The sequence below is a fragment of the Lissotriton vulgaris genome, chromosome 3_1 (assembly GCF_964263255.1).
Source record: "Lissotriton vulgaris chromosome 3_1, aLisVul1.2, whole genome shotgun sequence".
NCBI classification, from domain to species: domain Eukaryota; kingdom Metazoa; phylum Chordata; class Amphibia; order Caudata; family Salamandridae; genus Lissotriton; species Lissotriton vulgaris.
The window spans coordinates 558,727,704-558,741,523 of NC_141689.1; the positions used below are offsets into that span (position 1 = coordinate 558,727,704).

The 13,820-nt window shown below is 45.7% G+C and overlaps 1 protein-coding gene across 2 annotated transcripts in view; it reads left to right on the forward strand.

Moving 5' to 3' along the window:
• ZCCHC9 (zinc finger CCHC-type containing 9) overlaps positions 1–13,820 on the forward strand; it is an 87,463-nt gene that overhangs the window by 12,195 nt on the left and 61,448 nt on the right. Inside the window, exon 2 of one of the 2 annotated variants that reach the window (XM_086960837.1) lies at positions 4,652–5,092. In XM_086960837.1, coding sequence (XP_086816963.1) covers positions 4,703–5,092 — 390 coding nt within the window. In that variant the 5' untranslated portion in view covers positions 4,652–4,702. Of the gene's footprint in view, positions 1–4,503; positions 5,093–13,820 lie in introns of those variants that run through there. The other variant, XM_086960838.1, reaches the window with a different exon arrangement.

Here is a 13,820-nt window from a genome sequence, read left to right on the forward strand (position 1 = left end):
TGTGCCTCTGCATGTAGGTCTTAACATGTTTTTTCTTGACTTTTTCACATGTGTATGACTAAGTTATATGGGCAAGACTGGGTGTGACTGCAGCTTTCTTTGCTTACTCATTTTAGTCGACTTGTCTAGTGTTTACAACTTCGTGAGCTGCACTCAATATTACGAAGGACTGGGTTTTACCTGCACATTGTTCTTGTGCGCGGTCTGATACACAGGTTAACTGTATATGGCTGGTACGTTTTCACTCATTTCACTTTGCGGAAATTCAGTTGGGTGCACATTGTTATAATTGTAGATATGAGGTAATGATCTTGAGGGTATTATCCCCTTTTCTTGCAAACAGCTATCACGGCGTACTTCTGACAGAATCACTTTAGTTCTCATTATTTTCGTTTGGAGTTGGCAGTAAGTGGAACCATTGTCACTCTGCCCATCTAGTGCTGCATGCTGATTATTGTAGTTACACGTACATACCATTGGCTGGCCATTTGACACGTTTACCAACACTTTGTTTTTTAGCTCTGCGCACATTCATGATCGTTGAGCACGGGCTTGGAAGTTTTAATTAATGGGGTCAGCACTCAGCTTATTGCTGGCGTCTATTACAGAATTAGGAGTTATCGTGTGACTGAACACCTCAAACAGTGGCTCTGCTGGTTAAAAAAATATAATACGCCCAGATGACCACTGCAGTTCCCAATTTGATGCATCTTTTGTACTGTGGATGTGGATAATGCTGTAAAGAGACACAAAAGAATTGCACAAGGGGTTAATGCACCTTCTGGGAACATGTGGGATTGCAGACAGGTTTTGCGTCTGGCTTCATGTTGGCTGCCGGCTCAGGTGTTTTTCGGTTTTGCCTATGCAGCGCTTACGCAATGCTTGTTTGGTTTGTCCTCCGCCCTTCACCCAATCTCCCTGTAGCTGCACACATGCATGTTTGTAGGATGCATGTTTTTTTTCTTTGTCTCCCCCCCCCCCCCTTTACCTAATCTCCCCACTTTATAGTGCAACCAGTAAACACACAATGTATTGCCTTTCTCAATAAACTAGTCATAATACTTTTACGGAGTTTCAGTAACTTGTGTAACACAACTGCTCACCAACCTAACACTTACAACCAACCTATTGCATGTATCAATGCTTGTTTTATGTATATAATTTTCTATTGTTGGTTTTATTCATTAGCACATGTGTATGTGTGGTCTAGTTTTAGAATGTGCAGGACATCATTATGAGGCAGGTTAGAATGTGATGATTGAGGGTTCTGGAGGGTGGCAATTGAAGAGGAGGCTGTTATATATTGATTCTTTTTGAAGATGTGTTGTATATTGATTCTTCTTGTAATATGGCTGACAGTAGTCATTAGCCTTTCCTTAGTGTTTTCACCTTCTCAGCCTCCAGAATACCTGTGAGTGTTCTAATCTGTACCAGAGTGTTCTACCAGTGTCAGTTGATGGTCTGGTCAGCTGGCGAGTTTTGTACTCAGCTGTGTCCTGCAATAAATCTACATGTAATCAACTAGAAGTATCCTGTCATCTATCTACAACTTATTTACAACAGAGGGTTGGACTACAAAGGTGATGTTTCTAATGTTTCTATCCAGCCCTGCCTTCACTGCAGAGTTGAGAATGAAGGATAGTTATACTCTTTGCATTTGTCAGGCAATCACTAAATCTCCCCGTGCAACTTGATGTTCTCTGAATGTTGCCTCTTGTCTGCACAAAGCGGTACAAAATGGGGTGGTGATGGACGGAGCATCTGAACCAATCAAACACTCACACCCAGTCAACAGATCTGGGTTTAATCCATCACCGTTCTTTAGCCCCCTCTGCCACCCCAGTTCAGACATGGCTATATGCAAATCAGTCTGACCCTGTGCCTCATGGGAACAGTCCAGCCCGCACTGCCAAGCCATGCCTTACCTGGACCGCAAACAAGCTTCCTAGGACCGGTTTCTGGCATTACAGCCGTCTTCAGTCAGGCTTGCTTGAATCCAGTGGCAAAGTGAGTTGAGAATGAAGGATAGTTATACTCTTTGCTTTTGTCAGGCAATCACTAAATCTCTTCTTGCAACTTGGTGTTCTCTGCATGTTGCCTCTTGTCTGCACAGGCTTCCATTTTCTGCTTGTTAACCAAGTCTTTTGTACGAGGTGTGATCTTCTTTCCTTTTCTTTCATTGTTCCATTGAGGTAACTTGGTTGTCATTGCTGTCCTGAACATCAAAGTTGCAGGACTTTCGCCTCTGGTCGAGTGAGGTGTTGAACCATAGGCTCGTAGGGTTGAATTCAATACAGTTTTTAAACTGAGCCTCTCAAGAGTTGTGCGCTGAGCAACTTCCTGTAGCATATTCCTAAAACGCTCAGTGAGTCTGTTAGTCTGCGGCCATAAAGGTATGCTATTCCAATGCTTTATGTTCAGAAGCTCCAGGAAATCCTTGAATTTTCGACTGTTAAAAGGCCTTCTATTATCGGACTTCAAAATGACTGGAACTCCATGCCGCAAAGATGCCATCTAGTCTCTCAACGACTCACTCGACTTGACCCTCGCAGTATAACTCCTTCCCCATCACTGTTGAGAGGTCAAGGGTGTCTGTTACATGACTGATGTGTAATTATATCTTTCAGCTTCGGGGTGCCGGTGGACATCTCGGCCTTTGGATTGCCAAAGATAGTCAGTAAAGCTTGATCAGTTACCAGGGTAAAAGGCTTTCTGTACAGGAATACATGGAAATGTTCACAACCCCATACCATGGCTAGACTTTCTTTCTCAGGTTGTAAGTAAGCACCAACTGTCCGGGACAAACTTCTACTGACATATGGCAAAATTTCCTTCGAGCATTTGGGTCTCAGCTGTTCTGTGTAAGGATAACACCTAACCGGACGTGCTTAGCATCAACAACAATCTCTGTATGAAGCCTTGGATTGAAGTAGGACTTTTCGGCAGCAATTGTTTTGATTTTCTTGTAACTTAACTTAAATGAAACATTTTTCTTTAACTCTCGTAATGGAGCACTTTTAGTAGCGCAAAGTCTCTTATGAATCTTGGACAGTAACTGGCCATGCCAAGAAACAAATGTATCGTAGAAACATCTTGTGTGGGATCAGCATTAGACAGTGCTTGTACTTTTGCAGGATCAGGTGTCATATCCCCATCTGAAAATATATGGCCAAAGAATTTTAACTTAAGCCTGCTTAGATACCACTTGTCAGCGTTTTCTGGGGCTATATGTTTAACAATAGTCAGTGTTTTGTCCATCTTTTTGTGTTGCAATTTTCACCCTAACTGTGATAGGTCCCATGCTCGCTATACCAACAGATTTAAGCTAGCCTGGCTGAAATGGGGTGATACCCCAAAACTGGTTATGGGATGCTTGTTTTCCGGTCCTTGGAGGACCTAGCAGTTCTGGCTGGACTGTTCCCATTGGGAGCAGGGTCCAGACTGATTTGCATATTGCTGTGCAAAAAAACCAATGCTTTTAGTCCCAGATCTGTGACTGGGGGAGGAGGTTGGGGGGGGGGGGTGAATGTTTGAAAATGTTTGGCATTCCTTCCATCATCTTTTTGTGTTTCACTCAAAGTCAAACCTGTGTCAGTAAGCAAATAACATACTTGTGTGAAAGCTTTATCATGCTTCTTCTGTGTAGCTCTAAAAATAAATGTCATCACTTTTATTGAAGCGGTACAAGCAAGCCTGGCTGAAGACGGCTGTAATGCCAGACACCAGTCCTAGGAAGCTTGTTTCCAGTCCAGGGAAGGCATGGCTTAGCAGTTCGGGCTGGACTGTTCCCGTGAGGCACAGGGTCAGACTGATTTGCATGTGGCCATGTCTGAACTGGGGTGGCAGAGTGGGCTAAAGAACGGTGATGGATTAAACCCAGATCTGTTGACTGGGTGTGAGAGTTTGATTGGTTCAGATGCTCCGTCCATCACCACCCCCTTTTGTACCGCATCACTTTTATTGAAGGAATTCACAACAGGCTGTATGACACGTCGAATGACGTCTTGGAAAAAGTTCTGCAACCGACGACACCCAAAATTGAGTCTCTTGGATCAAAACAGACCAACATGTGTAGAAAAGGTTGCAATGTACCTGGAAACTTCAAGTTCCAACTAATAACTTTTATTTAAATCAAGGCAAGAGAGTACCTTTGCACCGTTTATAATGTATCGCAGAAGATGATGGCTAGGCCACCTCCTCTATCCCTCATCTATGTCACATCTGATTAAAGCGTATCCTGGAGGAAGAACCTGGGCAATATCCGGATTGCACCATTCCTTGAGCCAAGGTTCTTTGATGAAAAAGAAATCTAAATAGAGGTGAGCCCTCCTGACAATGAATTATAGGTGGGCCTGTAGGCATTTGTTGTAGCAGAGGACAGCTCTAATGAAAAACCAAACTCGCCTTTGAACATGATACGGGATAATGGACTCTCAATACGGGATGGGTCCTAAACGTAGCATCCGTGAGGAGCCTTATGCTCAAGTGATTTCAGGAAATCAGAAGTGAATGAATTGCTTGGAGTAGCACAGACAGTGCACACTGGAAGAGGTTTGTGGACACACAGAACGTTATAAAGTAGCATTATGAACTTTTAACAATACCAGAAGCACATTTTAAATGAACCACTGTTTGTTTATTTATTTTGTAGTGACCTGATGTGCAATGGTGTGAAGCACAGGCTTTTTTAATCTCCCACATCATGACTCGCTGGGCACGTGCCAACAACGTCCACAGGAAGAAAGTGTGTGATGCCACGCCATGGGAGGATCTGAAGCAGGGAACGCTGGCAGGTGGGAAAACTTTTTCAAATAAGGCCACCCCAGCCACAAGTCGGAAGCATGCCCTGAACAAGTTGGCACCCAGGAAGGAACAGCAAAAAGTCAAGAACAAAAAGAAAAAAGAGTATTTGAATGATGACGTGAACGGCTTCATGGACTTTCTGAAGGAGACATCACAGATGGTGCAGGGTGGGAAAGTTGTGCCCATTGACAGTAAGGAGCTGATCAATGAAGTGACCACTGCACTGAGGAAAGACCATAGGCGTGAGGACCGACGAGTTAAGAGGCAACTGACAAAGAAAAGTCAAATGGTAAGTTCTTCTCCTTCTTTACTCTTAACTTATTATGTAAGTTGTAAATATTGATTCATACAACTCTTAATGTTAAGTGCAGTTGGTCACAGAGAGGGTACTGCTTTTTTGGGTAGGTTGAGAAAGTGCATGGCATGAATGGACCATCTATAACTGTGCGTCTAGAGAGTGGACCTGTGGTACCAGAGCGCTTTGCATGCATTAACAAATACTGCAACATTTGCAAACAAGATTGGGCATCCATTCCATCGCTTCGTTTCTACAGATCTGTCGCTAAGGGATTTTAACTGGTTCTTTGTACCTTCTTTATCTTCAGCACCGCAAAAACAGTAAGGGTGCACTTGCCCTATAAAAAAGAAGTTAACGTAATGTAATATGACACAGAGTTAATTGATTCATACTTCCTGACTCGGGGCGTTAGCTCATTGGTTCCAATCCATGTAGTGAACATTAGTATATAACAAGCATTTGCAATGCAATAGGTCTCGCATTATGAAAGTTTGAGCTATTGGTTTTGTAAATGACACATTTTTTATTTATGTGTTGGTTTTGAAAATAGCGAAATTAATAGCTTTGTCATTTACAATGCCAATAGTTTTAACTTTCGCAAATGTGACACCTATAGCATTTGTAATGCAATATGTGTTGTATTTACTTGACTTAGATGTATTGATATTACAAATAACAATGGCTTTTATTTTTTTAACCACTTCCATGCTAGTGACAAGGTCAACTCGTCATGGGCTTTACCTGCCCTGTGCTTATGACGAGTTGACCTTGTCACAAACAATGGTAATCCTGAGAAGCAGCACCGGGGGGGGGGGGGGAAACCCTTAGCAGCCAAGGTGTTAATAATTAATACTTACATAAAAGCTATTGTAATTTATAATGGCAATAGCTTAAACTTTTGTAAATAACTTTTGTGAAGATAATGTTCAGTGTATTTTATTGTAACAAATCCAAGAACAGAAGTGAAATATTAACATCTTTTTGTGACATTTGTCATAAAGCTTGAAACATTGAGAGAACATATTTGAACCAGTTGTTGTTGAATGGTTGCACAGATTGATGCTGTGGTGGCGCTGAGTAATGTGGTGGCGACGAGTGATGCTGTGGCGTTCAGTGATGCTGTGGTAGTGCATAGTGATGCTGTGGTAGTGCATAGTGATGCTGTGGTAGTGCATAGTGATGCTGTGGTAGCGCATAGTGATGTTGTGGTGCACCTGAGTGATGTGGTGGTGCTGAGTGATGCTGTGGTGATGCGATAGATAGAGTGAGGGCGATAGATAGACAGAGAGAGGGCGATAGATAGACAGAGTGAGGGCGATAGATAGACAGAGTGAGGGCGATAGATAGACAGAGTGAGGGCGATAGATAGACAGAGTGAGGGCGATAGATAGACAGAGTGAGGGCGATAGATAGACAGAGTGAGGCAAATAGATAGACAGAGTGAGGGCGATAGATAGACACGGTGAGGGCGATAGATAGACAGAGTGAGGGCGATAGATAGACAGAGTGAGGGCGATAGATAGACAGAGTGAGGGCGATAGATAGACAGTGTGAGGGCGATAGATAGACAGAGTGAGGGCGATAGATAGACAGAGTGAGGGCGATAGATAGACAGAGTGAGGGCGATAGATAGACAGAGTGAGGGCGATAGATAGACAGAGTGAGGGCGATAGATAGACAGAGTGAGGGCGATAGATAGACAGAGTGAGGGCGATAGATAGACAGAGTGAGGGCGATAGATAGACAGAGTGAGGGCGATGGATGGACGGATAGAGTGAGGGCGATGGATGGACGGATAGAGTGAGGGCGATGGATGGACGGATAGAGTGAGGGCGATGGATGGACGGATAGATAGTGAGGGCGATGGATGGACGGATAGATAGTGAGGGCGATGGATGGACGGATAGATAGTGAGGGCGATGGATGGACGGATAGTGAGGGCGATGGATGGACGGATAGATAGTGAGGGCGATGGATGGATGGATAGATAGTGAGGGCGATGGATGGATGGATAGATAGTGAGGGCGATGGATGGATGGATGGATGGATAGAGAGGGGGATGGATGAAGTGAGGGGCGATGGATGGATGGATAGATAGTGAGGGCGATGGATGGATGGATGGATAGATAGTGAGGGCGATGGATGGATGGATGGATGGATATATGGTGAGGGCGATGGATGGATGGATAGTGAGGGGCGATGGACAGAGTGAGGGCCATGGATGGACAGAGTGAGGGCCATGGATGGACAGAGTGAGGGCCATGGATGGACAGAGTGAGGGCCATTGATGGACAGAGTGAGGGCCATGGATGGACAGAGTGAGGGCCATGGATGGACAGAGTGAGGGCCATGGATGGACAGAGTGAGGGCCATGGATGGACAGAGTGAGGGCCATGGATGGACAGAGAGGTGGCCTCGTGGTGGACGTGGTGGTGGCGGACCAAGTGGTGGTAGTGGATGTGGAGGTGCTTTTCTGGAAGCAGTGGTACTGTTCAATTAGAATATGCAATAGTTAATTCAAGCATGTTGCCAGCAAGCCCAGGTGTAGATTTAAAAAAAAAATTCTTGTGGCACAACCAAAGACCCCTGCAAAGCCAAGCACCTATTCAACAATTAAAGAGTCGTTGCCTACAAAATAATTAAATACCAAAAAGCCAACAACCTTACCAGACAAACCCAGTGAGTAATATACTCATTGCATGTGTTATGAAGACCCTATGTCACTCCTGTCTGGGCTCCACTGAGGTGCCGGGTTTTTAGGGACCCGGTGGTGCCAGGGGACCACACCCAAAGACCTCTGAGTTCTCCCTGTTCTGGACTTACAGAAACACAGAGTCTTCTAGTTGAAGTCAGAGATCGAGTTTTATTGGCTGCAACCAAGTAACATGTGTCCTAGAAGTACGACAGCACGGGCCGTGAGTTCTCAGGAGACTGTTCGTTTTTTACAGAACCAGCCTTCTCCTTATATACATAAATAACAGCTGCAGGCAAGAATTCTTAAGTTTATGATATGGCTATACACATATTTCGACAATAATACAAAGAGCGAAGTCATGCTGGTCAGCACATATTTTAGATGTCCAGTTTGTGATAGATTACCCCGCCAGATCCAGAATTCCCATCAGATATCGATGAAACACAAATAAGGTCGAGCACCCTCCCATCATAAAACGGGTCATAAACCAGAATCATGGACAGGTGTATGTGTATGGAAAACAGGGTCTGTATGTAGAGAATGGTTTATGACATGTTGTGCCTTGATGATATCTTGCTCGGCCACTGGGCGAGGAGCTGCCCAAACAGGCTTGGCTGGAGGCAGTGGAGTCAGCTCGGCCAGGTCATGGGGAAGTCGGCTACGGTGGACGTGTCCTTTCAGATCAAACTCGGTCTTAATCAATTGACTATATGAGGGCAAGTCATAAGATGGATGCCATTTACAAAATGGAGTCTGAGGGTTCGGGACGGAAACCACGATTTAAGGGTGTTAGCATCACTCAATCATGACGCAAATGCATAGGGATAACGTCCTAATCATTACCGGTTCGTAGATACCAAATTCGTCATGGTACGACGATATTTTATAATACGAGTGTTGGACCTCGATATCTGTGGAACAGCAGGATCCAAATTTACAGTACCACAGACCCTCCTTTTGCCCTCATATTAGGCAATAACTCATGCTAATCTGAGTCCAAATCTGTATTGATGAATTCATGGAGATGCTGCTGTAGCATCATTCTGTTACTCAATTCGTCCCTTGATACAGGCTTCCTTACACATGAAGTGGCGCAGAGGCCACATATTGCAGGAGCGCACTGCACAAACAGGCAGAACATAAACAGAACGGCTAAGATCATCCCGATGAAGATCAGAGTTTTCCATCCCCAGGCAGAGATCAGTTCCCAGAACCACCCTAGCAGAGACCAATCCCCTTTCTCTATGTGAAGGGAATCAGAGATTTTGTGTAATTTGGAGATGGCCTGGTACACTGTCGGAGCATTATCGGGGATGAAAATGCAGCAACTAGATTGGATCACTCTACATACACTACCACGGTCTGCAAGTATGACATCTAGGGCAACCCTGTTCTGAAGGGTCATAAGTCGATCCGACTGAAGCTCAGCTGTCAAGTTGCTAAGGGCACCGGCCGTTTCAGTCACGGCGGACTCAACTATCCTCGTCAATTGTTGAATGTTCCTGCTGTTTACCATGGGCCCCCAAAACGGCAGAAAACCCTTTGCGAAGTCTCCAAATTCTTGACCCGCAGTGTCGTCTTGACTCACGACACCCCTAACTGTCCTTGTCCGATGGTAATCTGCCCCGGCCGTGTAGGTGGGTGGCAGCAGAAACGAGATAAAGCATGTGCCCGAGAAGTCAGAGGGCAACCATGTGTAGGCTTTGTCATGGCAGACGAAATAGGTGCCTTTAGCCGCCAAGAATGGAGGGGAAGTTCGGGAGGCAAACACATATGTTTCCGTGCATATGCTCTTCCCCAACTGTGCTTTGGGATCCCTGCCAATACCTTGCAGACATAAGTGACCTCGGTGGGGCACTATCCAGACTGGGGAGGATTTCTCTGGTTTCTGGTTTTTATTCAAAGAGATCCCGTATTTAGTCACGTTCCAACGGCCGTAGGGAGTGAGTTCATCTTTAGGAATCATTTGATACGTGTCAACATCCCTACTCATATTTCTTATTCCTACCACTAGTGCCTTGTTGCTGGAATCGCTCTCTGCGGAACGGGGCGGGTATGGTTCTAGGGCGAACAGGAACATGGTCTGGAAAGCCCACAAAGAACCATAATAACTGAATGGCAGGATGAAGTATGGAATGCCCTTATCTGTCGTGTGCGGCATGAGTCCGCAGATCCAACAATTCGATGTGTTCATTATAGACTGGTGCTGGTGTAGGAGCTGGATAAAGGAGTTATTTACGAACTCTAGTCTTCTGGCAGACTCGTGTTCAGGAAGAGGGTGAAAGGAGTGTAAAGAAGCAGTCGGGGAAGGTGTGGGCTGAGTGCCGTTTACAAAGGTGATTTGAAACGTGGATAAGGTGTAATCAATCAAGAACATCATTATGCTACATATCATCAAAATACATATTATCAGGAATTTCTTCCTGGCCATCACAGTACATATTTTCGTTATAAAATTCATGTGTCTAGCAGGTCTCTCTACCCCTGGAAACTCCATCCTCTGGTTGCTGCCCGCGGTGGGAGGTTGCTTCTGCCAAGATGTGCGCTCTGTCCGGTCGGGGTAATTCCCTCAGACCGACCAGAACCGTTGACCTAGGCGTCCCCGGCTGCACTCCTCAGACTTCAACCGCGGCCCTAGCAGCAGAACCGGATGGCGGTTCGAAAATCAAAAATGAGCTAGTTCCCTGGGCGAGAGAGCTGTGAAATCAAAAATAGTTCATGGGAAAAAGGGAAAGATCGCACTAGTTCGATTATGTCAGTTCCTTGGTCTTGACCTCAGATTATATCGTTCTTTTCCAGACACGGTGTGATCTTCAAACAATGTGTCAGGTTCTGTAGTGTCCAACTGCATCGACGGTGGCACAGATCCTTGCAAAATACAATCGCTCTCTTTGTCGGTACCAGTTCCTTTTAGTCGTGCATCGCTGAAGAGGACAAAACGGGGTATAAACTCAGTTTCGGAGTCAGCGACTCCTTGCTGGACCCATCGGTCATATGGAAGGGGAAACGGGACCCTTTTGCAATGGGCGCCATGCACCCAGTGTTTCTTCCCGAGGACACGTACTGCAGAGCGGGTGGACAGTAAAACCTGGAAAGGTCCGACCCAGCGAGGCTCCTCGTTCTTTGCTCGTCTGAAGTTCCGAATCAGGATCCAGGAGTCAGGTTCGATAGCGTGGCCTGGATCGTCAGACGCCGGTGGAGAGGAGCTGTGGACCTGTTGATGTAAAACATGCAGTTTAGTTGTCAGTTCGTGCAAATAGTCAAACCGTGCAGGATACTCTATTTCACTGAGCTTCCTGGGCCTCGGTACTCCCCATATATTTGCTGGGTGCCCGAACGCGATCTCGTGTGGGCTAAGTCCTAATCTGGAATGGACAATCATCCTGGTAGACAGGAGTGCTAAAGGCAGGGCGTCTGGCCACTTGAGACCTGTGCTGGCTTGGATTTTGGCCAGTTTCAATTTTAACGTGCCATTATAGCACTCTACCAATCCTGCCGATTGGGGGTGATTTGCAGCATGGAACTTCTGGTGGATGCCTAGACACTCACACACTCTCTTCATTACTCGTCCCACGAATTCACTTCCATTATCACTCCAGACAATTCTAGGCATGCCAAATCTAGGGAAGAATTCCTTGACAAGGGCTTTGGCAGTTGACAATGCAGTGTTGTTCTTAAGGGGGTACGCTTCTACCCACCTGGAGAAAGCGCAAACGACAACAAGGACATATTTCAGGTTATTGCACCTCTCCATGTGAATGAAGTCGAGTTGCAAGACCTCGAACGGATACGTTGGAGGTGCAAAATGACCAGCTGGGGTTGGGGTTCCCCTACCGGGATTGTGCTTCAAACACACCATACAATTTCTGACCAGATTCTCTGCACATTTTGAGATACCACTATTCTGCCATACTGGGGCCAACAGCTTACATATTCCTTTCACACTGATGTGTGCCATTCCATGGGCCATCGTTACCACTGCGAGCACATATGCGTTAGGTAACAACCATCGCTGATGTTCTGACAGTTCGACCCAACAACCATTCGCGTCTAATCTACCCTTGCTTTCTCTCCATTCATTCACCTCTTTCTCAGTAGCATCAGCTTGTATAGACTTCGCGCTTTCGATGGTGTCCTCACACATACCCACATCAGGGGTCCATCTAGCAGGACCTACAACATACATCCGACTCATTGTGTTCCTTGCAGTCTCTTTCGCAACCTCATCGGCAAATGCATTCCCTCGACCAACATCATCTCGGATCTTTCTATGCGCGCTGCACTTCACGATCGCAACCTGTAGGGGCAAGGTCAGTGACTCGAGAAGGTCGTGTACTAGCTGGCCGTGTTGAATTTTCGCACCATGTGACATCAGGAATCCACGTTCACGCCACAATCTTCCAAAACTGTGGGCTACGCCAAAGGCGTACTGACTATCAGTGTACACGTTCACTCGTTTTCCTTTCGCCAACACACATGCTCTTGTGAGTGCGACTAACTCTGCTGCTTGTGCAGAATTCTGGGGGATGCGAGCTGTCTCTACAATCGTGTGTAATGTCGTCACGGCATATGCTGCAGTCGTATCACCATTCGGCAACTTGAAACATGAACCATCAACCCATAAATTATCATTACATTCAGAGAGAGGAGTGTCCTGCAAGTCTACTCTCCCTTTTGTCTCTTCCTCTGTCCTAAAACAGCAATCATGTTTGTCGACCTCATCTGTCTCTGCTGGAATGGGTAATAACGTAGCAGGGTTGAGTGTATCACACCTTTTTATGTGAATGTGACTTGCTAACAGGGTCAATTCATAGCTGGATAGTCGAGCACTAGTTAGATGTTGCGTTTTCGTCCTGTTTAGTAGGATAGCTACTGCATGTGGGACCATAACGGTCAGAGTATTATTCATGACTAACCCAGCAGACTGTCGAATACAGACAGCCGCTGCGGCAGTGGCCCTCAAGCAACTTGGTAATGCCTTAGCTACAGGATCTAGAGTCGCGGAGAAATATGCACATGGGCGTTGTTTGTCCCCAAAGTGCTGCGTCAAGACTGATAATGCGCAACCTTCCTTCTCATGGACGTATAATGTAAACGGCTTGCTGTAGTCGGGGTTGCCCAACACAGGAGCCGAACATAATGCCTCACGCAACTCATGGAAACTCGCCTGACAATCTTCAGACCAAGGCAAAGGATTGGGTGTGTCTTTACGCATTAATGCCAGCAAGGGTTTGGCCAACAGTGAGAAGTTAGGTATCCATTGTCTCAGTACGATGTAATGCCCAAGAAGGCACGCACTTCTCTTTGTGTCCTTGGGACACTCAATTCTGCAATTGCCTGTATTCTTTCTGGAGTCAGTCTCCTTCCCTCCTTCGATAAGATGTGACCTAAGTAGGTTACTTCTTGTCGGCAAAATTGCAATTTGGAAAGCGGGACCTTGTGCTTCATGTCACATAAATGACGTGACAATGTAGCTCGTTTTCAAATCTCTTCAGTATCTGCAGCGATCAGTAAATCGTCTACATAGTGAATCAGAGTCGCGCCACCAGGTAGAACAATCTTATCTAGTTGTGTTTTCAGGGCCTGACTGAATATTGATGGACTCTCACAGTAGCCCTGAGGAGCGCGTTTAAAGCGGAAGCTTCGTCCTCCTAAATTGAAGCCAAAGATATCTCTGCTCTCCTCGGCAATCAGGATGCTGAAGAAAGCATTCTTCAGGTCAATCACTGAAAACCAATTGGCTGAGGCTGGAACCATTGTCAATAAGGCAGTAATGTCGGGGACGACTGGAAACTGTGGTACAACAATCTTATTCACTTCCCTTAGATCGATCACAAATCGGTACACAGGGGGCTGTGAAGGATCGGTACGCTTTAAAACAGGCAAAACAGGACTGTTACAAATGTTGCCTGTAGTCTCTTCGATGACATCTTTTGCAATCAGATCGTAGGCGATCATTAACAAAGCCTTTTCACATTCGTTTGATATTCTATATTGGGGAATACGTGGCAACCTAACATTAGC